Genomic DNA, 27,599 nt, shown 5'->3' on the forward strand with positions numbered 1-27,599 from the left:
GGGGGGGAAGTGTATAAGCTGTGGAAATAGAAAAATGTTTTACATCTCGGTAGCATAAAGGAGATGTAAATGAGCGGTTTTTTTGTTGAAAAAAAAGAATCTGAAGCAAGGCTTCCGAGTATCTGGGGGATACTTTTTTTCATGCCAAACTTGAATTATTATGCCTTGCACACTGGCAAATAAATATACAGTACGGTGTATATAATATACATCCAGATGGTATGGGACATCTGCATTAAACACCAGAAAGTCATACGAGTGAATTGAATTTCACATGACCCGGCACAATGGAAAATCATTAACGGCTCCCCATAATGTTTTGTCCGTCTCGATTTCGGTAATGGATGTATTTTGTGGATTTACAATGGCAGTCCATTTCACAAATTCTGGTCTCATGCCATCATTAGGAATTAGGGTGGTATAAAGAAAAATGTAATTAACGCTCATTAAATTAACTCATTTGCAATTAATAATCGCCATCTGGAGAGTATAATGCATATACAATATAGTAATTGTGTCAGTGTGTGTGTTTTTGCGTGTGTGTGTGAAGAGGCTCATTAAGGATGCTACAATGCAGTTGGATGGACCTGACCTTCAGAAACAATGGGAGAGTGAACGAGTGAATGCTCACAACACTGGGGCAAAACCAAAACACGGCATAACCTGCAGAGTCGGCAGGGCAAGCGGTGGAATCTGCAAATAAACTCCAGGACATTAACTCACAAAACCTGGGTGTCTCTCTCGACCTCTCATACGCGAGCTTTGGGGCCGTCCATAAATGACGTCACGCGATTTTGGACGATTTTTGAACCCCCCCCCCCTCGTCACACGGCGTCACAAAAAGTCAGGCCCCCTCTCAAATATGACGTCACATAGCTCTGCCCCCCCCACCCCCCAAAAAATAAAACATGCTTCAAATCGCTTTAAACTATGGTCATTGTAGTGCGTATTTAATGTGGTGCTGCACTCTGATGTTGTAGGAGTGTTGTTATAACAATTAGTGTTGTTGTAACAATTCTATATTTATTTAAAGTTGTGCATTTTGATGTGACGTCACATTTCTCAAACCCCCCCCCTCGTCACACATCGTCACAAATGTCTGACCCGCCCCCCCTAGGTGCGTGACATCATTTATGGACGGCCCCTTTTGACGCTTCACGTTGGCACAAAATGTACTTGGCCTGGCACAAGCGATGTGTCGACGTCAACGTCGCATCGTGGCGAAGGGCGGCCGTTGTTGTCATCGTGCGCGAAGAGCAGTGGTGATGTGGTGATCGCAACACTCTTTACGTCCATAATGCGGATTTTTCGCGTTCTGGCCACGTTCAAACCTGGCCTGGGCCTCATTTTAAATGACTTGGCCTAAAATAAGCAACTGGAAGCTTGTCAGCATTCATTTTTGGGGGATGCAAAAGTGGCCTGGCATTTTACCAGCCAGCAATTTGATAAATGTCTCCTAACCATTAGGCAGGCATCAACGCGGACCATAACTGATTCACACGCTCACGATAGTTGCATGCAAGTGGCAATCGCGTATTTATGATGCATGTAAACGCATGCGACAATTACACTGAGGCTAACAGAGCGATCTGGCCACAAATTATAGCTCAACGAAGTGGCTTATCACGTGGAAATGTATATCATCCAAATACTCGAAACACACGTTTGTAAATGTGGAGGGAAAAACGGGAACACCTGAAGAAAAATCCAAGCAACCACAGGGCGAACACGCAAACTCCAAATATGCAGCAGGCGTCAGGTTCGGGATCGAACCCACGACCTCCTGTATACCAGGCGAGGTAGTTAACATCTCGCCACCGTGGCAACCATTGTATACCTGGGTGAGAACATCAGCTCACTAACACTTGAGAACCTGGTTGAATTACCAGCGACTGAATCGTGGATCTAAATCCAGGATGTTAGTCGTGCTGGCTTGGCGCTTTGAAATCGGAGCCATCTGGCCACCTCAATTGTGTTGGATGCTCATTTACGATGTTTCCCGTCATTGAAATAGCATTCCGTGATCATAAAATAAAAATTGTCCGTAACAAGAAGTCTTGTCGCTGAATTGCGTTCCAACAAAACATGTATTTTTATGGAATGCCGTGCTTCTAATTGGTTCATAATAATAACGTGAAAATAAGGAAATAACACACAAGTTGTTGTGAGTAACCAGAATGTGCAGATCTCAGCGGAGGGTGAAGATGGCTGAAACTTGGGTCATTTCTTTCTGTCGGTAATATTTCCCGAATGGCCCTGCAAATTGGCAGCCATGTGAAATGGCAGCGTATTTGAGGGCATTTGAATCTGAAATGATGAAGCAGTGGTGGAGAGCTTAGCGCTACCGTGCTACGAAACGAGGAATCCCAAATGTAATTCCAAGCCACTGCTAACGCATCAATGGTTTTGTGATATACAGCATGCTTCAAAAAAATGTTAACACTTCCAAGAATTTGCAACAATACCACAAGAAATGTGCCTCTGGGCTCTGGGGACCACCTGGAGAAGATTCCAGGCACGTGTTGACAATGATGGCGAACAAGTGGAGACTCTGACTTTTTTTTTACTCTTAACATTACATTTGTTATCATGTTAAAGTGTATTATACGTAGTCCAAAATAAGTGTTACCATCTTTTTTTGAAGCACTCCGTATAATGAGCCGGTTTTCAGGTCCAATCTTCACCGACCCTTCACCACCGGCCAGTATGCTGACATACAGTCAAACAACCTCACTTGATACAGTTGCTGTGACAGTGCCACCTGAAGACGGAAGCTTGTGTTGCCTCCGAAACGTCGTGATTTAATTTATTTTCATTAAATGTTTTACCTACGTAACTTCGCCGAAAAAAACAAAGAGTATGAACCTTGTCACACCATGACCGCCATGGTGTGACAAGGCATTCATCCACAGTAAAGGATTGGAAGAAAAAAAATTGCTATCAGTTATAACAATCGCTCGCATTAAGATTTCAGAGAAAGGTATTTTTCATTCGTTGTTCTTTACACAAAGTCAACCTTTTCCTCAGAAAAAAAATAAATGTGACAATTAGTCCAGCTTGGAGAATAGTTTTTGTCGAGCCAATAATGTTGCCGAGTCACTGCAGGTCACACGTCGAAGCTAAGAACATGTCACTGGACGCGCAATTTTATCGGACGCTTGAGGAAAAGCTGTCAAGCCAAAGGTACAGGGGGCATTTTGTGAAAATGTTGTTCTGGTGCTTCAGTTATTGCTGCCTCGAGCAATTGCTTTGGTCACCGTGGTTACAGCCGATGTCTGACAGTGGGAGACAATTCCTGAAAAATATTTCAGTCATGGGATTAACTGCTGAAAAAAAAGTGGCATGGCTGCACGGTCAATTGTTTCAAAGCGATCGTGTGTGAAATAAACTAGCACTAAAAATATATATTCATGCATTTTATTATAATTTAAATGCATATTAAAAAGCCAACAATACATTTTAGAGAAACTCGCAAATAAATGATATACAAGTACATTTCCTTGTCAGTCGAATAAGTTTGATGTTTTAGCTCGACCTTTTCTCATTTGACTTTGTAACTTAATTCTCGTGACGCGTTGAAGCGCATGCAGCCAGACGGACACGCGATAGCCTCATCTGATTTTAGTGCGGGCCAAGGTTAAAAACGTCAGGGGGAGATGACGTGAAAAAGATGGCAGACCTCCATTATATTTTTTGATGGTATGCATCAGCCAACGGTAATGTCCATTCATTAACCATTGCCGGCATGACTTCGCTCTTAGAATAAAAAAAAATGCCAGTCACGCTCACCTCTCGGACCGAACGCAGGGATGCAAGAATGTGACCTCATTGCTCATGACACAGCTGCTTGTGCCTCGGAAGAAGACCTCGCATAATTCACAATTCCCAACTCCCTGCAGCGAGGGGAGAAAAGTAAAACGGACAAAGGCGGCGGAAGGACGTTTGCGTTGCTCTCTGGCGAGGACTCTGAAAAAGGGGGTTGCTGTATTATGTTGCATTTCTATTGCTTGTGTTATCGTCAGTCTACTGACATGGCGACTGTCTGTTGAATGGTAAACCCCCCTCAACCAGTGTGTTGAACGGTAACCCCCACACCCTCCCCCAGTAGGTTGGTGTGCTGGTTTCCCCAGCTACGATGACATGAAGCAACGGAGATAGATGTTTGTAGAGCTGATGCGAAATAACAAAAAAACTAAATTGTTTTAAAATGTCCAAAAAACAACCTGAAAATATTTGGCAGCTTCATGACTGTGCAGGAACCCCGAGCTTGTTGATACATCAATTCAATCTTGGGCTTGGTAAAAAAAATAAAAATCCTCACACTATAAATTTGGGTATGGTCCATGCACCGATGTGACAATGGAAGAAAAGGATTGCTAAAACATGTCTTGCCGTAGAAATTTCAGCTTACGCTAATTTTTGATTGAAGGTTTATTTCGGTGTTTTTCATCCCACATTGTCTATCCGTCGGCCAGATGAAAGCCTCCTCGACGCCCTCGGGGTCTTGCGATGCCACAATCCGTCTCGTTCTTGAACGTGAAACTGATCCCATCACTCCATGTCCATGGCGTGGTCATCCTCTAGGGCGCATTCTCTCATTTGGCTGCCATTCATTCGATGGTCTTCGTGCCACCGGCCATCACGTCTGATAGAGATGCGTCCAGTCTGAGCTCGCTTGCTTTCCTTCCAGGTCAAAATTACCGCTCTGGTTTGTGTTTTGTACGCCTCATCTCGGGCGTGCCACTCTACACGAAGCGCTTTTCCGATTTTTTTTTTTTGCCAGGATCCATAATTATGACCTGCACGTTATATCCGGCAGTGCACACCGACTGAGAACGATCACACCGTTGCTATTTTGGTTGTCACATTTAGTTTTTTAAAATAAAATCACTCGACACTGCTCTTGTTCTTCTCTTTATTTTATATATTTTTTAAATGTAATTTTGTTTGTTATTTTGGCATGGCCTTTTTGTTCGTGTCAGACGTGCTCCATTTAAGCGTAGAGCCCCAATTTTGCTGTGATTCGTCACATCCACCATCGAACCGGTTGGAATGCGACATTTAAAACGTGTCCACAACACCGCGAGTGGCTGCTACGCGACACGCCAAGTACAAGCAGCGACCCACGCACTCATGTGCAATTTTAAAACAAGTAAAATAAATTGCAGTGCACTGTGCAGGCGTAATCATGCAACAGTGAAGAACTTTTAATCACAGAGAGTTACAACCACTCAATTTCTGTGATAGCGTAATACACATTCATCTTCATGAGGCCATACTGTTCATTTTGTTTTATTGCCGGTATAATTCCCAAGCAACTACATCATCTGGCTCGGTGGTTTATATTCTATCCTATTCAAATGAAATGAACACACGAGTTCTAAACATGGCGGATATAATAAATACGTGGTTTTTATAATTCAATAAAGTGCCTATATTTTTTTGCGTAGCTCAAACAAACCGCTTCATCCAGAGAGATGTATTAATTACAAATACAGTGCAGCTGCGCTTCGAGTGATGGAAGTTTGACGCATCACAGAGAGATCCACGCACACGCACAAAATGTACCCACGGTGTGTGTGTGTATGCGTGCCTCGCAAGGTTGCTCACTCTCGCGTCCGTTCGTTCGCTTGTGTTTCAATACAGCTGCTGTCAGAATGAATGCGCTCAATCTCGACGGTGACTGCTACGTGGGATAGGGGGGGGGGCCTTCAAATGAAATGCCTCATGCAGAGCAGCAACGGCGATGGGAAGGAAGGGGTGGAGTGGCGGCACATCGGTTGGAGCACCGCCGCTCTCTAAAGTCCGCGAAAAACCCTCCGTTCGATTCCCGGCCACGGAAAATGCACGCCGGCGGTGGTAGTAACTTTTTTTTGCATTTCGCACAGCCGAACAGTTAACCACCAATGATGCGTGAGCACGCACTCAAAATGTCAATTTAAAGCACGTCCTTTTTTGCTATCAAATAGCTCAGTCGTCTTCACATCACAAGCGAGTACTGTAGTTCAAAGATGTTATATTTATTGATTCTATGCACTTCTGTAGTATGGGGGTGGGGGGGCTTTGAACTTATATTTTTAAAACCAGCAGGTCTTGTCAGTTTTATTTATTTGATTTTAAGGGCTTTCCAGCTGTGACAGTTTTGGGGAAAATGGTCCAACATTATTGCAGTGATTAATTCAATTAAGGCACGAATGCGTGAACGAAACTCCGAGGCTCTGCCAAGCGGGAGCAATTTTACTCAGCATGATAAGCCACGCAGATATGCCAACGAAGTTGAAGTAAAAGCCGTGTACTTAATTTTTAGCATCTATTTTCAAGGTCCTCTCTTTTTACGAATTGAGCAAAATGTAACTTTATATACGTTAAGAAACCATCCAGCATATTCGCATGCTGCGTTGGTAACGTGGGGACGGGGGTTGTTTGATCATACTTCACCATGCTGGTGAGTGCAGCTAGGTGAAGTAGATGCTTCGTGAGGGAACTCACCACTGATGTGAGCTGTGGCCAGGGATCAAACTCAGGCCGTCGGGTTTCTAGAACAAGTGTGCTCATCATCATCACCACTGAACAAGATCCACTCTGCTTCTGAACAGACAATTGAGTGGATAACAAATAGAAAATTATATCTTTAATCTGCTGCTATTAATCCACACGAAAGAAGATCATCACTGTGCTACCACCGCTTCATCCGAGTTAAACTAAAAAGAACATATGTAAACTATGCTACGCATAATAAGTTGAATACATCGTCCATTATCGGCCCCAAATCAACGCGTGCCACGCGATCGCACGGAGTCAGTCACGAAAATAAAAAAAAATCACAGTCCGCCAGCCGCATAACCAGAGCTACTGGAAAACCATGGCGTGCGTGCGAGGAGGTTGTCTGGTCGATAGAGTGATAGCGGGGGAACAACACTTCACTTTGAGGTGCCAGCGCTCTGGGTGAACACAACAAAGACAAAAAACCCCCTCACTCTCCCTCCAGAGCGACCATGAAACGCAACTTTTTACAGGTAGGAACAATATGTTCCACACTGCCCACCAGGGATTTTTTGTCTGTCTGTCGTGCATAAATAAATATATAATGTAAACAGCTCTTTGATTGGTGGAGACCTACTGCCGGGTACGGAGAGGGGAGGTGCCTAAGGGAGGAGGGTCAGAGGAGGGGCCTAAGGAAGGGGGGAGTCAGGAGAGGGGTCTAAGAGAGAGGGGGTCAGAGGAGGGGCCTAAGAATATGGGAGGTCAGGGGAGGGGCCTAAACAAGGGGGAGGGGCCGATAGTTAAGGGGGCTGGCTACCTGGCTGGCTGCCTGGCTACCTCAAGTCAAGTTATCTTGTACACAGGTAGGAACAACAGGTTCCACACTGCCCACCAGGGATTATTTGTCTGTCGTGCATATTTGTCTGTCGTGCACGAATGCGCCGTCCAACCAAGTTCCTACCTGCCCACTCTGAAGGAACGTGTTTTTCTTCAACAATTATTTTCTGAAGCAGCGGACATGTCGGCGTGTATTTGTTACAGTATTTTATTTTTGCGAGAACTGATAACATCCACAAGGTTGACCCCCCCCCCCTCACTGCAAACAAAAATGTGTTACCTCTCACCCGTGTTTGCCACTGACCAAGTGACGAATAATAGGGCGAAACTCTTGAGTGTCGAAGATGAAGTTAGAGTTTAGTACCTTCTGTCCAGGGACAAATACGATGCTAAGCTAATCATCAAATACGAAGTTCAAATTTAGAACTTCTTTCTAGACTTGAAGCTTTCGTGACTGCAAGGAATCATATTCTTAGGTGTTTTCGGTAAAGTCACGTAGGTAAAACATCAAAATTAATAAAAAATAATAAAATAAAAATAAAGATCGCGACGTTTCGGAGGCAACACAAGTCTCCGTCATCAGGTGGGACAGTCACAGCCAGATCAGCTGCATCAAGTGAGGCAATGATTCAAGATGTAATCCCTTAAAAGCGAGTTGAGGGGGGGAGGAGAGTGGGGGAGGGGCTCATCAGAATGTGGTAGCCAATGAATGGAAAGTATCGGGAGAGAAGGGCCAAAAAAGGGTGGGCGACGGCGTGGAAGAACTTCTGCCAAACAATATTGTTGACTACATTGCACACTGTGCTCTGATCTTTGCGAGAATTTCCAGAACAATATCTGGATCTTTGCAGGGTCACCTCATTCACCAACACCACGCCAACCAACATGGTGAAGTATGGTCAAAACAACTGCCACGACCAATAGGGCGTGAGGAGGCCGTCGCCAAACAATGGATTCACAAAGAGCTGCACAACCTAATCACCGTCCTGGTCATACACTTCCATTTGCTTTTGGCAACATTCAACATTGTTCAAGGCTACAGCAGTCATAATATAAACGGTCTTCATTTACCAAAGGGAGTGTCTATACTATTTTTTTTCATTTTCAGGAGAGTCCTGCATTGAAGAATGTGGCCAATTCCATTGTGAAAATGTTTTGCGTGTGGGTGGAAACTAAAATACTGCACCACGGCGGAGCCCGTACAGACCAGAGGATAACATTTAAGATAGCAATACACTGAGGAACCTAACAATGCAATGCTGTATTATGCCACCTATTGACCACTTCACGACCCAAGCACACACGGTCTTCCCTGGCGGTCTTCCATCCCAGTGCTAACGATGCTGAAACCTTGTTAGCTTTCCATAATAGGATGAGTTCAGCATGTTCACAGCGAATTGGTTGTAGTTTTAAATTTAATGCTGCTCTACATATTAGTTGGAACTGAGAGTTTGACAGTGGTATCAATGGCAATGGCACTGCAGTATAATAAATGTCGATAATATTTTCTGTATCAGATGTGCTCTGACATAATTAAGATGCACAGGATTCACATTTCACGAAGAAAATAATATATTTCCGAAATTGTTGAACATTTTGTTAGGCCACTGAAGCAGTAACAATTTAATTAAATATAAAGTAGCCTCTTACTTCTGCTTAATTTACAACCCACGAAGGCTCGAGTAGGTCATAATTCCTATCCAATATCTCTTGCCTGGTTTGAGTGAAATATTTAGAATGCAGCGTCTGGTAGCGTGGATGATGGAAAGGCATCAATTTCACAGGGTGTTTGTCACAATACAATCGTTATTAATTTCAACCCTTCTGTCAATCTGCTCCTGGATGCGTAGTGTTCACAGGACAATCCGTTATTGTATCACCATTTTAATCATTGCCACATATTAACACTGCCCAAGTAGGTATGGGCAGGACACATTGCTAGGAGCGATAAAGGCTGATGGGGGGGAAACTGGTGACGAGATGGCAGCCAGGGAAAATGTCATGCCTAAGAGGATAGTCATGATGAGATTAGCTGATGTGCAGTGGTGTGCTGAACTGTTGCATCATGTACGTACGAATGCTGAACATCTTTCGCACCGTACGTAGCCAAGCACGCTAATCGGAGGTGTGGAGAAAGAATAGCAAACTAAAACACGGAAATCAGTCCTTTAAGAAAATTAGTTTTCAATCGAGATATAAAAGTGCATAGCTCCAGTGGCTTTCTAATATTGGAAGAAAGAGCGTTCAAAACGGGCCGCAGAAGCACATCCAGTGATTGGTGACGATGTGAGGAAGCCTTCATCCAGCAGTGGATGGAACATGGCCAGTGATGAGCATAATGCTGATCCACGGGTAAGCATGTCGATTATCAGGAGATGATATCACAGGTGGACATGGATAATCGGATCTGCCAGTAGTTCACCAGATGTCGATGGGGATCAGAGGGGGTTTCGCTCTATTAACGGACAGACCACGACTAATGCGCAACAACATTTCCCAACGTGTAACAAAAATAGAGAAAAGCACACGGTGAAAAACTCGCCAGGAGCTTGAGAAGACCCTCAATTCCCATAGAGATGTTGGAGCTGTCAGATAACGTGTCTCCTGTATAAAAACATAATTCCATGATGATCCATTTTCATAGGAAACAATATGAATTTTTTTACATTTAGGGAAAGGAAAAACACTGTTTCGTTCATTGTTAGGCTAAATGATTCGTGTAAAACCGGGTGATTGTGGTCTTAATTCTAGATTTGAAGCTTTCGTGACTGCAAGGATTCATATTCTTAGGTTTTTTCGGTAAAGTCACTACCACATTCTGATGAGCTCCCCCCCCCCCCCCTCTCTCCCCCCCTCAACTTGCATTTAAGGGATTACATCTTGAATCCTTGCCTCACTTGGTGCAGCAAATCTGGCTGTGACGGTCCCACCTGATGACGGAGACTTGTGTTGCCTCCGAAACGTCGTGATTTTTATTTTATTTTACTTTTATTAATTTAAATGTTTTACCTACGTGACTTTACCGAAAAAAAAACCCAAGAATATGATTGTGGTCTACTTAGCAAAACGTCACAATGTATAATCCACTTCACGTCGGTCCCGAAGTTTATTTTTGAATCAGAAACCAAATATTTATTTATCCTGGAGAAATCTGATGAGCTATGAAGCTCTTTCTTTACAGATGTCCAGGAGGGGTGAGTCAGAAGGTTACAACAGAAATACAACGCAACAAACGATAGGAGTGAAAACGTATGGGAAATGCAAGCAAATCACCAAAACAAATAAACACGTATACATTCTAATTGCATAAGTACACCAATTCTCAAGCTTGGGCAAGGCAGCAAAACAACAGCAAGTATGGTCCCAGACCACACCAAGACAACGCACTGCCCCTCAATAAAACTGGACATTTCATTCATAGACAGCTGAGTTCAAACTCTATTGGCTCGCATAGAACGAGATAGTGAAGAACAGATCTATAGCTAGTAAATCTCTACAGATGTCCACGACAAGAAGTGAGATAAGTGAATACCTTTTAGGAGTTGTTACACAATTTCTTTCATGCTCTATTGGGTTTAAAAAAAAGCCATTTTTCCACTTAAGCCTGCTCGTCATTTATTAGAGACAAATTGTCAACAATTGAACTTCAGTTGGAAAAAAAAACCTCTCAGCCTGCTTTTACGCCTTTGTAAGAGTGTTCCCTTATTTTCTTCCATAAGCTGTTGCTTCTATACTTACTCAATTTCTACCGTCGAATGTTGCACAATGGCTAGCTTGCTCTGGGCTTGTACAATGCGCCATCGTTACAACGTTTGGACTCGGGATAGTATGTTTCCCATTTTGTTCAATGGCTTCTGTAGCTGCAGCGGCAGAAGACAACTAATGTGGGCAGCGGGGTGGGGGGTCAATGCAGCATTAATAACCACGCACTGCATATTGTGAGCGCGACACATTAAGACACTTTGTTAATGTGGGCAGATAAAAGCTGGACATTTTCATTTATGAAATACTGCAATGGTATGCGTGTAAAAGTACAGAATTAGCATTAGCGCATAGGCTGTCGCGACGAAATATTATTCACATTAAAGGTTGGTGGGTTAGATCGCATAAGTAGAAACGTGTCGTAACCCTCCACCACCCAACATAGCCAGTAAGGTTTGTCACGTAAACAAAACGTGATCTAACCCAAAAACCTTTATTATGAAGACTTGGTAATGTTATCTCTGGTCCCTTACAGGAAAGTGAATTGCATTATGTAATTAACAGTGGAAAGACTCATAATAAATAAAAATATTTGCACATTTTTATTTTTCCTACTTTTTTATCATTTGCAAGCTGTACCATTTATTACATAATCATATAATGCAGATTTTAATGGAATATTTTGTTCATTTCGAGATTCACTCTAATTTCATTGCCCTATATTTCTGCTTGAAAATGACTGATAATTACAACTGGTAATTATTTTCAATGCCATGATAGAATGTGAATAAGCATTTAAATAGTAAAACAGATCCAGTAATAAATCACTATGAATGTACCCAATCCATGTACTGCTAAACAGATACTTAAGAACTACTATTCCCACACTCTTGATTATAATAATGTTAACTTATGACTCAGCCAAGGTAAATTAGCAGGAGGGAATGAATCATTATTTGATATATTTTTTAGTAATCTTTTCTTGGAAATTAATGCCAATCAGCTTGACAGGCAAACAGACAAATGGCCTTTCAGGCCTCCCACTGCCATCACTGCCTGCACAATTATCTAAAAGCAGGGCAGTGGATGTCTCACAATGTCCAGGTAGGCAAGGGTCGACAACATGTTTGGTACAAACGCTGTTTTCTAAAGAGTCGATTGTTTTATTCCAACATCACATTCAGCGATGTTGCAATGCATCACCATCATTATTATAAGATTACTTTATAGTCGACTCTATGATGTCATTCGCACGTGGAAGCCACTGTGTGCCTATTCCACGTGAAATGAAGAACAGGAACATTACATGCAAATATATATTTTTCAGTTTTCACAACGACACGTGTCAATGATATTTAAACGGTTCTTCATCATCAGCCATGGTCCCATTCATAATACATTTTTGGGTGAGGTCACCTAATCATTTTTGCCAAATCTGTGTCAAGAAGACCTTCCACCACCCAACATAGCCAAATAAAATATGTAATTGTCATGCGCACAAGTGTTGTGAATACCGCTCACCCTCACTCAACAATGAAGAGCAATTCTCTCAACCAAATTTAGCAATTAGATACGTACGATGGTTCGCATGAAACGATGCCAAGCATCTTCTGCAGGAAAAAAACAAAATCCATGAAGTCAGAATAAAATATACTGCCTGGATCTTGTCCAGGAGACGCGTGGCGTAGTTGCAAGTGAAAGGTAATTATTTTTTATTGAATTGCTCTTAAACTCATGGGTGAACTGGAGCTCTAATAACTGGCGCGTTCAAGGCGTGCGCTGTAAACGTGACAATCTGTGCGGCTGTGTCGGGTGGTGGAGATTCTTACGACACACATTGGGCCTCATGGTCTATGTGGCCAAACCCAAATATCTGTTGTGAATCATAACGTGTGAGCTACGTTGTTAAAGAGTCAGCCGCAGTCTCTCCATACTGATTGAAGGCTTTCCTATGCCGAGTAACTCGAGCCACTCGATTCCTTTCCCAGGAATCGCAGCACTGGGAATTTCTTTGGCGAAGAGATGAACGCTGGAACGAGAGTGGCCTGCTGAAGAGGCAACTGTTGCTGCTTTCGTATAATCATCAGCAGCTTTAGCCATGATCTATCCACTGCTGAATGAAGCCCTCAGGACGTTGTCACCATCAATCGTGATCCTGAGATGCCAAAATCCGCCTCACTCATGCAGAGGAGCTGATCTCATCCCTCCAAGCTCTACGTCGGTTGTCCTCTGGGCTTCTCTCTCCTTTGGCTGCCAGTCCGTCATCAGTATTGTCCATGAGCAACCATCACTTCTCGCTATAATGCGGCCATTAGCAATCAGATGTTCCCAATTTGAATTTTGTTCTTGATGAGTGGAATTCCAAGCGGGAATCCTGAATTTTTCAGCTTTTGTTATTTTTTTTATGATAAAGCTGGCGGTGTGCATGGGATAAAATCTCATATTTTTCCATGCACAATGGGGGTTTTCTTTTTTTTATCATGATCAAATTCAGCCCTAAAAATGATTCCATCTCATTCTTGCTACCCTTTTTTTATTTGGTCATTTTGATCTTGATCTGCCTTCTGAATAACTTGCTCTTGGTACACATACACAGCTGCTCTTTCCTATGGTGTCCCTCCAACAGAATACGAGGTTTCTAAGCAACCTCGTTTGAAATATATACATTTATGCAAAGCTTTTCTTTCCCCAACCGACATGTTAATTAACACTGCCCTACCCCCCTCCAACACAGAGAGGGGCAAACACACGGCTCCATCAGCCAACAATTGCTCTTTTCTTCTTGGAATAAAACAACCCTCCAAATCGTGGATATCAAAGCGCATCGGCACCGCACTCAACAAATGCACCATCAAATCGTTCCGCAGTGAGGAAATTGTTTAATCGGAACGCTTGTTCATTTTACTCGTACCACCGTCGTGAGAATGAGGTAACAAAGTGCAACTACAAAACCTCACTCTAGAAATACGAGACGCAGTCTTCCACCACCAACCGCCTTGCCCCTCACTACATAACCCGCACCTCCTTCACCAGCATCCCAAATGAGGTAAAATATGGTGGTGAACGTGGTTGCCCCAAGCACAGGTCAGTAAGACAAGCGTTCCATCCTAACCATCGCCTAACGTGCGAGATGAAAAATAACATTGTGCATGATGTGCGAAAGCTTTTTTACGTGTTACGTTGTCGTTGATCGCAAAACGCTTATAAACGACTCGGGACAAAACAATCATTGGAGATTTTCAACAATCTTCTCATTTTTCGATTTAAAGCTTTCTTGAAGGCAGGGATTAATCTTCTTGGTTCTTTCGGTAAAGTCACATAGAATGGAAATAATAAAATAAGACAAATAATTATTTTATTATAGAATACTTTATTATTATTTTATTACTTTATTTTAATTATTTCCATTCTACGTGACTTTACCGAAAGAACCAAGAAGATGAATCTTCTCATTTTCAGGAGTCATGTGTAGTCCGTCCTATATGTTTCTTTGTGTTTTCGCTCCCCTATTAAAATGGAAACCTTTCTGCCAGGTCCCGTTAAGGAGAGACACTGGAATTCCACAGTGGGTTCTCCAAGGACAGCAGCACATCTTTGACGGTTGAACAGCAGTGAAACGAGAGACTCACAAGATTTGCTCCCAACATCTTACTCAATGGGCTTGTTTAATCCACACACCACCCTGCAATCTCTGCGTACATAAAGTAGTGATTGCTGCAATGTATCTCCAACACTACTTTAATACTCTTAAAGCAATTGCACGGCAACATTAAATACAGCGACTTTGTTAGGGTTTGCAGTGATCATTGACTGGTCTAAGACACACTCACTGCACATAAAACCTAAATTCTCTCTTGAGTGATAACCCCAGGAATTAAAATGCGCTGGCTTAGTGCTGTGATGTCAGATGCAGCTCTACAAAAAAAAAAAACCCAGGCCCATCTCGAACTCCACGGCGTACACAATCCTAATTTGTGTACGCGAGCAATCACATAGGCTAGCAAGCCCATATTGTTAGCGTTTTGTCATTATAATGTGAGGGATATTGAAAGATGAAACAAACTGATTATTGTTTAAACTGAAGGGACACATTGAACTGAAGGTGAATTTAATTTCAAGCCATGCAAATCGTTTTTTTGCAGGTCTGACTAAGAAAGACAGAGGTCTGTGTGGCATCTCTCAAGTTGATGGATCTTGATCTTGTTTGTGTCAGGAACATTCCCCTGTGGGTCTGGTCAGCCGTTATTGCCCCAACACTTTGACCTCTGCATGCAAACAACTCCCACGCGCAGACACAAGCCTACAGGCACACACGTGCGCACACACACGCGCACACACCTACGTCCATATGAGCACGTGAATGCCAAGACGTTGACAAATATCTCACTTTTCTGTGTTATATACTTTTGGGGCAAGTGCTTTAATGGCCAAACCATATGAAAGGCTGACACAACACACAATTACTGCGTAACCGAACACGCTTAATGTATACAGGAAGACCTCAAAGAGCCTCACAAATACTCATTTCCAGGAGGATCCCCTATTGGGATATTTGGTTAATTACAATCATGTGTTTCATGCGACAGGAAACTGTGGAGTACCTGGGGAAAAAATCACCACACACACACTTGAGACTGCACAGATTGGCTCAGTAATCCACTGTTCTACTGCTGTCTCCGAACTCACGATGAGATGGGGTTTATTCAGGGCGTATCTGGATCACCGTGAATGCGAGTGGTGTGGCCCAATGTTGCTTTTTTTTGCGCCATGCTCATTGCTGATTTTTCCTGCCCGGAAGTCGTTTTAAGCCGTGTTAATGCAAGGGAGGCAACAAAGCCAAGTTCACGTAAGGATAGAAACCCAACGTGCCACGCCAGAGGTCGCAAACGGGTTTTCATTCCTTACCCGTACCCGGCCGCACCAGGGTCGAAAACGGGTACCCGTACCCTACCCGATACCCGGCTACCCGTACTCGGCTGCGTACCGGGTATAGTACGGGTATGGTACGGGTATCGGGTACCCGATTGCGACCTCTGGGATGAAGCCATGTTGCAGACGCGGGTGGGTTGATTCTAGGAACTTGAATTGTGAGAAGAGACAAGACGTTGGGAAATGAGTGACAAACGGTTACTCACCAGTGACTCACGGCCTACCCGTACCCGTACCCGGCCGCACCAGGGTCGCAAACGGGTACCCGTACCCGGCCGGGTACGGGTAGCCGGGTATCGGGTAGGGTACGGGTATCGGGTACCCGGTTGCGACCTCTGCGCCACGCCAAGCCATGAATCGAGCTCGCCTCCCAAGAACCGTATCGAGTGCGAACTAACCACGGAGTCTGTATACGGCGGTTCGTAAGCATGTTGAACTTCTTTCGCACCGTACATAACCAACCGTGATAATCGCACAAAAATCCACGCGGCCACGGCCAGAGAGGACATGCAACCTCCAAATATACGGCGTGCGTCCGGGTCGGGATCGCATCCCCCTACCTCCTGCATCTCAGGCGAGACAGTTAACGTCTCACCATGGTGGCACCCCTCAAACGCACACGTGGTACGCAATGCGCATTCACGATCGGTCCCAGCCCTGCGCATGGTCGCAATCAGTGCGAGCGAAGGAGCGAGCGCGCAATCTGAGAGGACACTGCCCACCGCCCATGCCGCCCCTGTTCTGTACCATGGTCACGTGAACACAGGGACCCTCTTTCAGACGAGTGCTGCCCCTTCTTCCACCCACGCCCATTCACACAAACACAGCCACAACCCCCACCCCCTATGAACTGTTTCGAGCAAGTGCCGTCAGCAAGCTCCTATTAAAGCCTGCACGGCACTTGAGTTGGGTGGTGTGGCCAGCCCCATGGCCCGGCCACCGTCGTCTCGTGAGTGCCGAATTTGTCTCTACGCACACCAATGCAAGTCATGTGAAGAGAATGAAACTTAGGTCTCTGGGTTCATGTCACAGTGCGAAAATCATTGTGCAATCACTCCACCCACACACATACAGAGACAAAGATCGCCCCCTATAGCCTTGAACAGAATGTTGGGGCAACTGCTGTTAGCTAGCATCTATGACGGCCAACACAGCACACAACGAGATGGGTGACTAGCACCACGCCCGGATGCCTTTGTTTCCCTCATGCTGTTTATTTAGACACTGCGCCAGGCTGGGTCGATCTAGGGGAGGCCCAAGACCACTGCACTAACACGAGACACATACCCACAAATACGCGCACACACAGATGCGACTACAACGGACTTTCGTGTAAAATCCTTATTCTGGACGGCAATCAATTTCCCGCCCGCCCGGAGGCCACACCAGCCATCTGCTTTGTCTGCCATGCCCCTTCGAGCACTTTGGTCCATGCCCAAGCTTCCATCTGCCTCCTCCATCTGGGCACCGATAATGGGCTCACTTTCGACGAAACCCAGACACCCAGAGCATCAGGGAGGCATCTTCGGAGATAATCTCGCCGTTAATCTGCGACGGGACGAAACCCTAAACTAGGCATCGGCAAGGCTGTGGTTGGTAAACAATGAGGGTGGCACCAGGAATGTGACCGACCCTCTGGGGGTCGAGCACGCTATCTCGAATGGGAAATCCTAGCGCTTGATCAATACTTGCTCTGTTGCCAACAAAAAAAAGAGAGTCAACGGCGACCTTGCTCTAATAGAACATCTATTATAGGGCAGGAATTCTGAGGAGGTCGAGTCAAACGCGTGGCTCGGATCCAAGACACGAAACAGGGCCCAGGGCCATCCTTGCTAGGCCGCTGATGGCTGTTCCCCCGTGGACATGCGCTCGACGACTTTCACATATAGCAGATAAATAAAAGAGGAGAGGGGGGGGGGTCAACCTCGGTACATCTTTGGGTGAACGAACATGTTGTGACTTGTGCAGTGTTTTTGTTTCCCCCCCCCCCCTTACTCCCCATTGACAAAATCGCGTCGTAAAGTGGCAGCAAAACTAAAAAATAAGATCGGATTTAGCAAACAACAAAATTGCTTTGCTCATTTAACACTAAATTCTCACTGTATGTAAAAAAAGACTTCGCCAATATATGTACAGTACATGTACCTTTGTCAATCCACTGACAGATGAGAGCCTCCCCACACCGTGCAGGTCGTTGGGGTTATTTGAACATACTTCACCAAATCTGCCAGTGTGGGTTTGGTGAAGACAGCCGCATTTGACATAGCAGCATGGAAGTACAATAGAAGGGATGATGCTGCACTGCCCACTGTGTAGCCCTACAGCCTATAACATCTGTCATGTATGGTGGTCGCCCATCCATGCACCGAGTAGGCCCATCCCTGCTTCGCTTCCATAACCTTACGGAGGTCGGACACATTTTTTGGTGATATGATCAGAAGCCAACGTTGCCACATTTGTGTATAAATTAAACGTTGGCACTCTCGATAAACTACACTTGCTGAATATCTACAGCGTTATCCTACGCTACAATTAGAGTTGTGACTCAGCGCATGCAAATACATCTCTGTGAATGGAAAAATTAGCAAGGATGCGGATGCATTCAGCTTAACTTTTACATTTGCAGACTGCACTCTAGGATGCTCTTAGCCACCACTTTAAATAATTCGCAAGGAAATTTATGCGCTCAACGTCAATTGCTCAAGAAGACTTGGCAGACGTCATGACACCGAGATACGGCCTCAGAAGACGGCTACTTTGTTTTAACGGGCAGCGTTAAGACATTATGTTCATAAATTAGCGGGTGTGTCGGATGCAGTTTGCTCAAGTCCCCGCTTGACCTGGAGTCATCCAAAATACGCCCCCGCACAGACGCTGAAAACATTACATCTGAACCCTGTGTCCATGCCACAAATACCTCACGCGGGCAGCTGCAGCAGCTGCAGCCTTTAGGGCTCAAATATTTCATGGCCTGCGGTAGCAGCAGAATTTGCAGGAGGGGGGAAAAAACCCGAATAAGGTTTAAGCCATGGTCCAGGTTTGACAGCCCGTCGCAGGAGATTCACTGTCGCTTCCCGCCCAAAGCCCAAGTAGCCACACCACTCGCCCCCCCCCCCCCCTTCTCGCATCTCATTCCCAAGGGAACAACGAGCTAAGCCTGTAACAGGGTCAGTCTCGGCGTGATTAACGCAGCTGCATACGGCAGCAGCGCAGACGCACGTTTGGCTCATCCGCACTGGGGCGGTGGCGGGGGCAGCAGAGGAGGCGTGGACGGGGCAGCGCTGCCCCCCACCTCCCCTAACCCCACTTTACTGCCGTGCCCCCCCCCCTCCCCCTTAAGCTGAGCGGCGCAACACACTCGGTAGGCGCCTTCGTCGACTTCTCGTCCATCGAAATAAAGTGCCACCAATAGCTCCCTCGCGAGAGCGCCCTAACCCCCACCCCCTCCACCTCCTCCACGGTTTAATAAATCCCTGGATATGCCACCGACCCGAAACGTCGACTCTCCCGCCCGCATGCGTCACCCAGAGACACATCTGGCCGCTTCTGCGGAGAGAGATGCCATTAATGAGTGACAGCGACAGCCCTTGGGAGGGCTCCCCTTACAGCGCCATGACCCACACACACACGCGCGCACCCCCCCTTCGACAGACCGGCTCCCTCCCCAAAGCCTCCCTCCCCTCCCTACCGCCACCACCCGTCCAGCCGTCTTTGTCTGCCTTGACGAACGGCCAGAGTCGGCTCGCTCATCCATCTATGATGTGCGCCCGTGTCAATAATGGACGCCGCTGTCCCCACCATTAGTGACGTGGGCGCCCCCTGACAGCCATATCTGTTGCTCCCATATTTATTGTTTCTGTCGCACTAATGGTCCATCTGCTATTTCACGTTCGACCAAATTTCTTTCTTTCAGTCTGCAATCAGATTTACTGCGCGTGCCGCGCGCCGCCAGTTTATTAATAAGCGCGCACGTTTTTTGCCGATGCGCGTCCTTAAAATAAACAAGATGGGGCTCTGTGAATGTCGGGGATTTTTTTATTTTATTTATTCTCTTCCTCCTCCTTCTACGTCTTTGCACTGAGAGGCAGCCTTCGTCTAGCCGTGCCCGCCAGGCAATCGAGCGGCCTTTGGTTTGCCACCCGCGCTCGCTGCGAAGCTCACGGGGACTCGTTCAGCCCCGATTCTCAGAATAGCTTCATTTTACATCGCAATAAGCGCTGGCGGGGCTCGCAACCACGCTCCGTACGCGTGCCCCGACTCATATGAGGCTCGCTCGCAGATTATAAAGACCATGTTAAAGTCGACAGGTGTAAACTCAAGGCTCAGTTGGGTTTATCCGATTTCTGCTGTCGTGCCTATCAGCAGGAGGAATTTGCGTCGATCGGCGTCCTTTATTTCACCTCCTCGGAGCTCATTGGGATTCGTGATATCCCTGGGCAAGGTGCAATCGCGTAAGATTTGTTTAGATACCACTTTATTTAGTCGTGGTCGGTTTTTAATCTGCGACTCGGCCTACAATACAATGATCCACGCTGTCGAATCATCTTACGAAAATATGTAATAACCACTTTACAGCAGGTGGCATACTTTGACAAGGCACCTCGTATTTAACTTGGTAACTGAACACATAGAACATTAATGTCTCCACACAAACCTGGCATGCTTGCAAGCATACTGACCGCAGAGTCATCCAGCTGTCAAGACATGGTCCAAATATGGCAAATAGACGATCTCATTGCGACATAACGAAACAGGCATTGCCATTGACTCAAGTCTGTGCTCCTTTTTACAAAAATACCAATGCCTTCTGCTCCGCTGACTCGCATTCTAAATTCTGGTGACAAGCTCTAATTGGATCTAATAGCCTTCATAGAAACCGGGATACCAAGTTGCATTATTTGTGCGCGCGAACACGCACGCACACAAGGCCAGCCAAAAACCCGCCCTTAATTAGTGCTTCAAATTTAAACTTGGGAGTTGTACAAGTTAGATGTTTGTCTCATTAAACAAAAAATAATAAACAGTAGATACAAGCTGAGGCCTCAAATTAGCATGGCTGGCTACGTACGGTGCGAAAGAAGTTCAACATACAGTACATATATTTAGTTGACTTTTGTGTACAGTACTAGCTACACAGGGTCAATACAGTGTAACAGCAAGGCGGTAATTATTTAATTTTCACGTCAACTGTCACAAATACTTATAAATATTTCAGCATCAATAGAGCATCATTGATCACGCACACCCACACATTTTAAGTGGCGAATCTGATGCAAGTTTAATGAAGTGTTCTAGCCCTTTCACACGCACTCCATTGTGGATGTGTCTTGATTTTAATAGGCATTTTTTCTCTGTCCCTGATGCCTTTACTCGCTCGCTTTTAGTAAAGGAACAAATATAACCGGATTTACCGTATTTATTATTCTGCTTGCAATTAATGAAACAGTGGTATTGCGATTGAGCAAATATTTATTCTGGAAACAAACTGGCATATTATGAAACTGTTAATTGTCAGGAATTTGCAAGTGAGTAGGAGAAAGTCATTCGATTCAGATTTGTTTCATCAAATTCAATTCCTAAAAAAAGGGTTCCTTTTAAAGATTAATTGGCCTCTCAAAGGCACGTTGGAAAACCCACAAACACGTCTATGGAAACATGCCAATAGGCTCAGAGCAAAAGTGCACGAATAAAAGTCAAACATTTTTTTTGTAGGGATGCTAATATATTGCGACGCTTAGTCATTTCTGACTGACAATTTTTAAATATTAATCAAGGATTACAAAAACAAATCCTGACCCATGATAGTTCGAGTCTTGAATTGTAAGAAAAAAATTGTAATGTTTAACTCTGGCTTTTTTGACAAATTAATGCACAAGGAAAGCTGACACCACCCTTGCATAGTACAAGCAAGTAAAAAGCCCATTATATACCCTCAGCCTGTACCTCTCTTATGAATAACAGATGTTTCATTTTTTCCCTCGCAAAAAATTATTCACGCACAGCTTCACGTGCGTACAATGACATTTACAGTGTAAAATGTTATACACGTATTTAAATGTTGAATTGGCTGGCATGTACTAAGTCTTGCTCTGACTGGTACTAACACAAGTATCACCATAGAACCCTTCAATGACTCACTGGCAACGCATGTGCATGTCTTGTTCCTCTCGTGTGTCAAGCCCTTCCCAACCCCCACACCTATTTTGTATTCCTGCCATCCCACTTTTATAGCCATAAACCACAGCCACTGCTCTCCCTTCCCCCTCCACCCACCCCGTTCCTGACCCCACCTCTCCCCTTTCTGCTCATGCCCACGAGGCCTTCACCCCCACCCACCCATCCACACACCCCCAATGCCCCCCCCTCCCCTGCCTCCACAATTTGACTCACCGCACCCAACCCCCACAAGTGCTATAGACCGCCCGCCGCAGCCGCCCCCCCCCCCCCCCCCCATCTGAACAATAACAGCCCGATGAGGCAAAAGCCCCCTGATCGGGCTTTGTCACCGCCAAAGGTTGCGGGAGACCTTTTCTGTTGTTTCTATATTTGAAGCTTTCGTGACTGCAAGGATTCATATTCTTAGGTTTTTTCGGTAAAGTCACGTAGGTAAAACATTAAAATTAATAAATGTAAAAAAAAAATCACGACGTTTCGGAGGCAACACAAGCTTCCGTCTTCAGGTGGAACCGTCACAGCCACGACAGCTGTATCAAGTAAATGAGAGATTGCAAGAGCTACCACTCCGTTTATATAATGGTTGGAGAGGGGGAAGGGCCAAGTACGGCACACTTTTTATTTATTTTTTTATTTTGTTTTACTTTTATTAATTTTAATGTTTTACCTACGTGACTTTACCGAAAAAAACCTAAGAATATACTTTTCTGTTGTTGCTAGGTGTGCGGTGCCGCTCGCCACGCAGGAGGAAGAGGCACGCTCACACGTTGAAACTCACTCCACGTGCATGCCAAATTGATGTACGTGCCCGTGCGTTGAATTTCTTTCGCACCGTACGTGGCGAACCGTGCCAAGTCGGAGGTGTGCGGTGAGTGGGGGCGGTAACAATACGGAACGCACGAAGCAGAAACCCGCAGAGTGTCGCTGCTATCTTGAAGACAAATCTTGAGACTCGTTTTGTTTTAAGCCACCACCGGTTTACCCAGAATGATGCGATGATGTTTGTCTCTGTGATACTATTTTTATACGGTTTGCTTTTTTCCTCTGCACCGCACGTCATTTTTGTTTCATGTTTCTGCAGCAGTGCCTCAAGATCTGCTCCAAAAGGTGGGCACAGCCATGTGATCATGAATACCGGTGTCAGTGATAGGATCTCGTCGAGGCGAGATGCGCGGAGTTAAAATGGAAAGCAGAAGGCAAGTGCATCTTGTTCATTTCGTGAGACGGAAAAAAAATAAGAAGAAAATCTGAAAAAAATCTGAAAAAAATCCACTTTTTTAAATATATAAAGGGCAATGCTTAACCGTTTTATTTAAAGCTTCCTCAAAACAAGCTTTTACGGGTTTGTTTTTTCTTCTCTTACCCATTATGCCCATTAGCTCAATGGGGGTGTATAAATCGTCACTGTTGATAGCACGCTGAGCTTATTGCTTATAAACTACCCTCTCCCTCCCTTTACATTCGAGACGGAAGAACTTAACAAAGTCGTGGCTGGAAGATGACAATGGGTGACACACGCATTGTTATTATAATTATCGAGTTGAAGCTGTGCAAAAAAAAAAATTAAACCACGTTGTTACATTTTGCTTTTTTGCTATTAGATACATCGATCGACAAAGAGATTGGCGAGCGACACTTTGCACTGCCTGCCGACGTGACGGGCGCGCGAACGATCAACGTTCTTTGGCAAAGCCCCTGATTTGGGAAGGCGTCTCCATCCGCTCGACGCGTTCGTTCATTGTTTTCCCGTCGCTGTTTCAAACATATAAATAAATAAGGGCACAACCGCGTAACCCACCCACCACAATCTCCCACCACTCACTCCTCTTTTCCCGCCTTCCTCACCCCCCTCTCTTCTTCACGCTTCACACACACGCAGAGAGCGAGAGAGAGAGAGCGCGCGCAAGCAAGCAAATGTTTTCTTTTTAACAGGGGGTATCGAATGTATTTACCGGACACAAGCAGACGCAGTATTTAAAACGTTTGAGGTTTACAATAGTCATCAACGCTACTGCTGCTGCTTTAACTAGCAACATAAGATACATATTTTTTTAAGGATATCCAGTGTATCCACCTTGGTACTAGCTAGCAATGCTCATTTGAAACGATCCCATTTTAATTCAACACCAGCGTAGCGATGACAAACGCAAGCGCGTCCTCGAACGAACGGCAACGAATTTGATACAAAGACACGGGACCGTTGCACGCGCCCTGCGATGCACGGGCCAAGGGGTGGTAGCGGAATAAACGTGGGTGAGTGTAACGTAGAACATCTTGTGCGAAGCTGTTGACTGTTATCCCCTCGAAACACACGGGGCGTATTTGTCTTTCCCTCCCCCGCCGCCCTGTGAAGCCGAACGATAATTATTGGAAATTGGCCAAACACCTCAAACATTTAGTGGAGCCACACATCCTCCTCCCCCCCCAAAAAAAAGAGTCTTGAAGCTTTCCCCGGGTAAAAGGCACTGTTATCATCATCACCATCACCGCCACCACCGCTACAAAAGCCTGCAATCAAGAGGTTGCAGATCTTCAATTAAAGGCGAGAGTCCACGTGTCGACAAAATCCAATAAGTCGTCCCGTTGCTCTGCTCGAGACCCACACACACACGCGCGTGTGCACAGACTGCACGAGTGTGTGTCTCAGTCGTCGCGCAGTTTGGTGAGGAAGGGCGTTAAAATACAATGATTTCATTGCGGCTGTTATCATAGTCACTGTGTGCCGTTGCAGGCTCGTTTCTTGGGCGGATTGATTTCATAAAGACAACTGATGTAGCTTGGATGGGAGTCCAACCCCTTTCCGCCACGACCCCCGCCAAATACCCTGTTCTAACCCCCAGCCATCCCTACAGAAAAAAATGACAGCACATCATACGCATGCACAACCAAAGACAAAGATCCCCCGTATAGCCTGCTACTCGCAAGCACCTATGAAGGCCACCACGACAACCAGAGGGGGTGGGGGTGGCCAAGCAGCACGCCCGACCGCCTTTGTCTTCCCAGTGGTGATGTTTACACATCGCACCAGATAGTCGTTTGAGGCTGAGTCTACCTAGGGGAGGACCAGGACCGGTTCAGATAATCGTCACTGGGTATTGGCCGTGAGCGGGAATCGAACCCGGGTCGCCAGGTCCGTAGCGCAGCGCGCTAACCGCTACACTACAGCTCCCCACACATTCACACAGAATCACACACACACACAATCACATACACACACATTCACACACAATTACGCACTCCCTCCCACCCCATGTTCGTGCTGAAAGCAAGCACATACTAAGGTCCAGCACTGATTGGCTATAACCACGCCTCGCCGCCTTTGTCTCCCCCCAGTGCTGATGTGTACACGGCACTGAGTACTAATTTAAGGCTGAGTCGATCTAGGGAACTCCCAGGGCTTGGTAGCCGTGGCCGAGAAATTGAACTCAGTTTGCCGGGGTTTGTAGCGCAGTGCGCTAACCACGGCGCCACCTCTCCCCACAATTACCCATTCACCCAGACACGCACTTAAAATAACACACTGCACAGACGATAAGACAAAGATCCCCCGTATAGCCTGAGCAGACGTTTTGGGGCAAGTGCTGTAAGCGTGCACGTATTAAGGTCACGTGGTCCCGCCCGGCCACCTTTGTCTCCCTAGTGGCGATGTTTACGCACCGTACCAGATGCTAATTAGAGGCGGAGTCGACCAAGGGGAGGCCCAGGACAGATGACCGGTTCACTGGTGTTGCTGGTCGTGAGCGGGAATACGAACTCGCTTCGCCGGGTTCGTAGCGCAGCGCGCTAACCACTGCGCTACCGCTCCCCCACAATAATACACAGACACACACGCGCGCGCGCGCGCGCATACGATTGCGCGCGCACACAAAGACAATAACATACGGGCCTCACACGCACACTAACACACAAACAAAGACAAAGATCCCCCGTATAGCCTTAAATGGGCTGTTGGGGCAAGTGCTGTTAGCGAGCACCTATTATTAAGGCCAGCACGGCACATGAGGGGGTGGGTGGCCAATACCAAACCCGGCCGCCTTTGTCTCCCCAGTGGCAATGTTTACTACACACCGCACCAGGTACTCATTTGAGGCTGAGTGGACCTAAGGGAGGCCCAGGACGGGTGCAGATAATCGTCACTGCTGTAGGTGTGCCGTGAGCGGGAATCTAACTCGGGTCTCCGGGTTCGTAACGCAGCGCGCTAACCGCTCCACCACCGCTCCCCACACACGCGCACAGACGCGCACACGCGCATAAACACACGGACGCACACGAACACACGCGCACTGAGATTCACACCCGCGCGCTATAGCGCCCGTACCACACAAAAAAATAATAAAAAGGCGGTCCCGCTAACAATGCAATGCTCATTTTAACAACGCGTTTTATACGGCGCGTTCATTCCACTTAAACTATGCTTTCGGTTTTTTTTTGGTTTTTATTAAGAAGCATAATATAAGAGACCATTTACCCGACGCGGTAATTTGATCTCGCGTGTGCATAAGTGCAAATGTGAAATTTTCAAATCGCGTTTATTGACGTTCGCGCTCTCATTATTACCGTACAGAAATGCATGGCTTCTATTAACACACGCGCGCTAAGCCAGCGAGCTCGCTAGGTACACCCAAGTCCTACTTTGCATGCCATAATCCTTTGTGCACCCAGCGTCCATCTGTCCAGATTAAATCTGGTCCGACGAGGCTTTTGACAATACGCGGCCCGCGCGAAATATTCTTACGCACGCTCAATACGAACGCCAGCGATGATGATTCAAACTTGTGTATTTTGATGGGCATGTGTTGCGTTAGACATCTACGTTACACTTATATAAACAGCCGTACCTTGTGCGCCGTAAATCAAGAGACCGACCATGGAGAGGATTCGGAACCCCTCCATTTCTGCAGCGGTGGTAGATGTGGAAGATTCCCTTCTTGTCCTCAGCGCTCTTATCTTTGCACGCTGCTGCTGCTGTTATGATTAACACGCACAGACGTGAGTGTGTATAAGCTAGACGCCGTGTGTGTGTGTGTTTCGCTTGTTTAATATTTTTTTTGACTATGTACGTTTTTAAATGCGCAATCGTTGTGTTATTAATTAAAGCCGCGAAGAAACGAGGCGGGAATGAACGAGCAGACGTATCTATCCCAGGAACCGGTGGAACCTTGCACTCATCCACTCGGCAGGGCGCGATGTGAGGTTGATGCGAACAGCGCACGGAGCGGCGTGCAGAACGAAGCAATGCGCATGTGCCGAGAGACCCCCTCTTCCACTTTCCAAATCCACACGTACGCACGCTACACACTCCTCCCTCCCTCCTACCCCCTCCTACCCCCCCCTACATCAACCTCCCCTTCTCATCCCCCCTCCATCGCCTGCCTCCCGACATCCCTGAGCAACCCACACTCATCATTCCCTCCCTCCCTCCCTGCCCCTCCCGCCCTTTCTCTCGCTCTTTCTCTCTCTCCCGTCTGCTACCC

The 27,599-nt window shown here is 45.9% G+C and overlaps 1 protein-coding gene across 4 annotated transcripts in view; it reads right to left on the reverse strand.

The window, feature by feature from the left end:
• Nucleotides 1-27,376, reverse strand: part of NCAM1 (neural cell adhesion molecule 1) — a 202,941-nt gene extending 175,565 nt beyond the window's left edge. For 2 of the 4 annotated variants that reach the window (XM_061551028.1, XM_061551026.1), the window contains exon 1: nt 26,964-27,375. In XM_061551028.1, the coding sequence (XP_061407012.1) occupies nt 26,964-27,018 (55 nt within the window). In that variant the 5' untranslated portion in view covers nt 27,019-27,375. Of the gene's footprint in view, nt 1-26,963 lie in introns of all 4 variants that reach the window. The other 2 variants (XM_061551025.1, XM_061551029.1) reach the window with 2 other exon arrangements.
• Between the last annotated feature and the right edge of the window lie 223 nt (nt 27,377-27,599).

This window comes from Lethenteron reissneri, chromosome 13 (assembly GCF_015708825.2).
Source record: "Lethenteron reissneri isolate LAM-NWPU_2019-01 chromosome 13, ASM1570882v1, whole genome shotgun sequence".
Classification (NCBI taxonomy): domain Eukaryota; kingdom Metazoa; phylum Chordata; class Hyperoartia; order Petromyzontiformes; family Petromyzontidae; genus Lethenteron; species Lethenteron reissneri.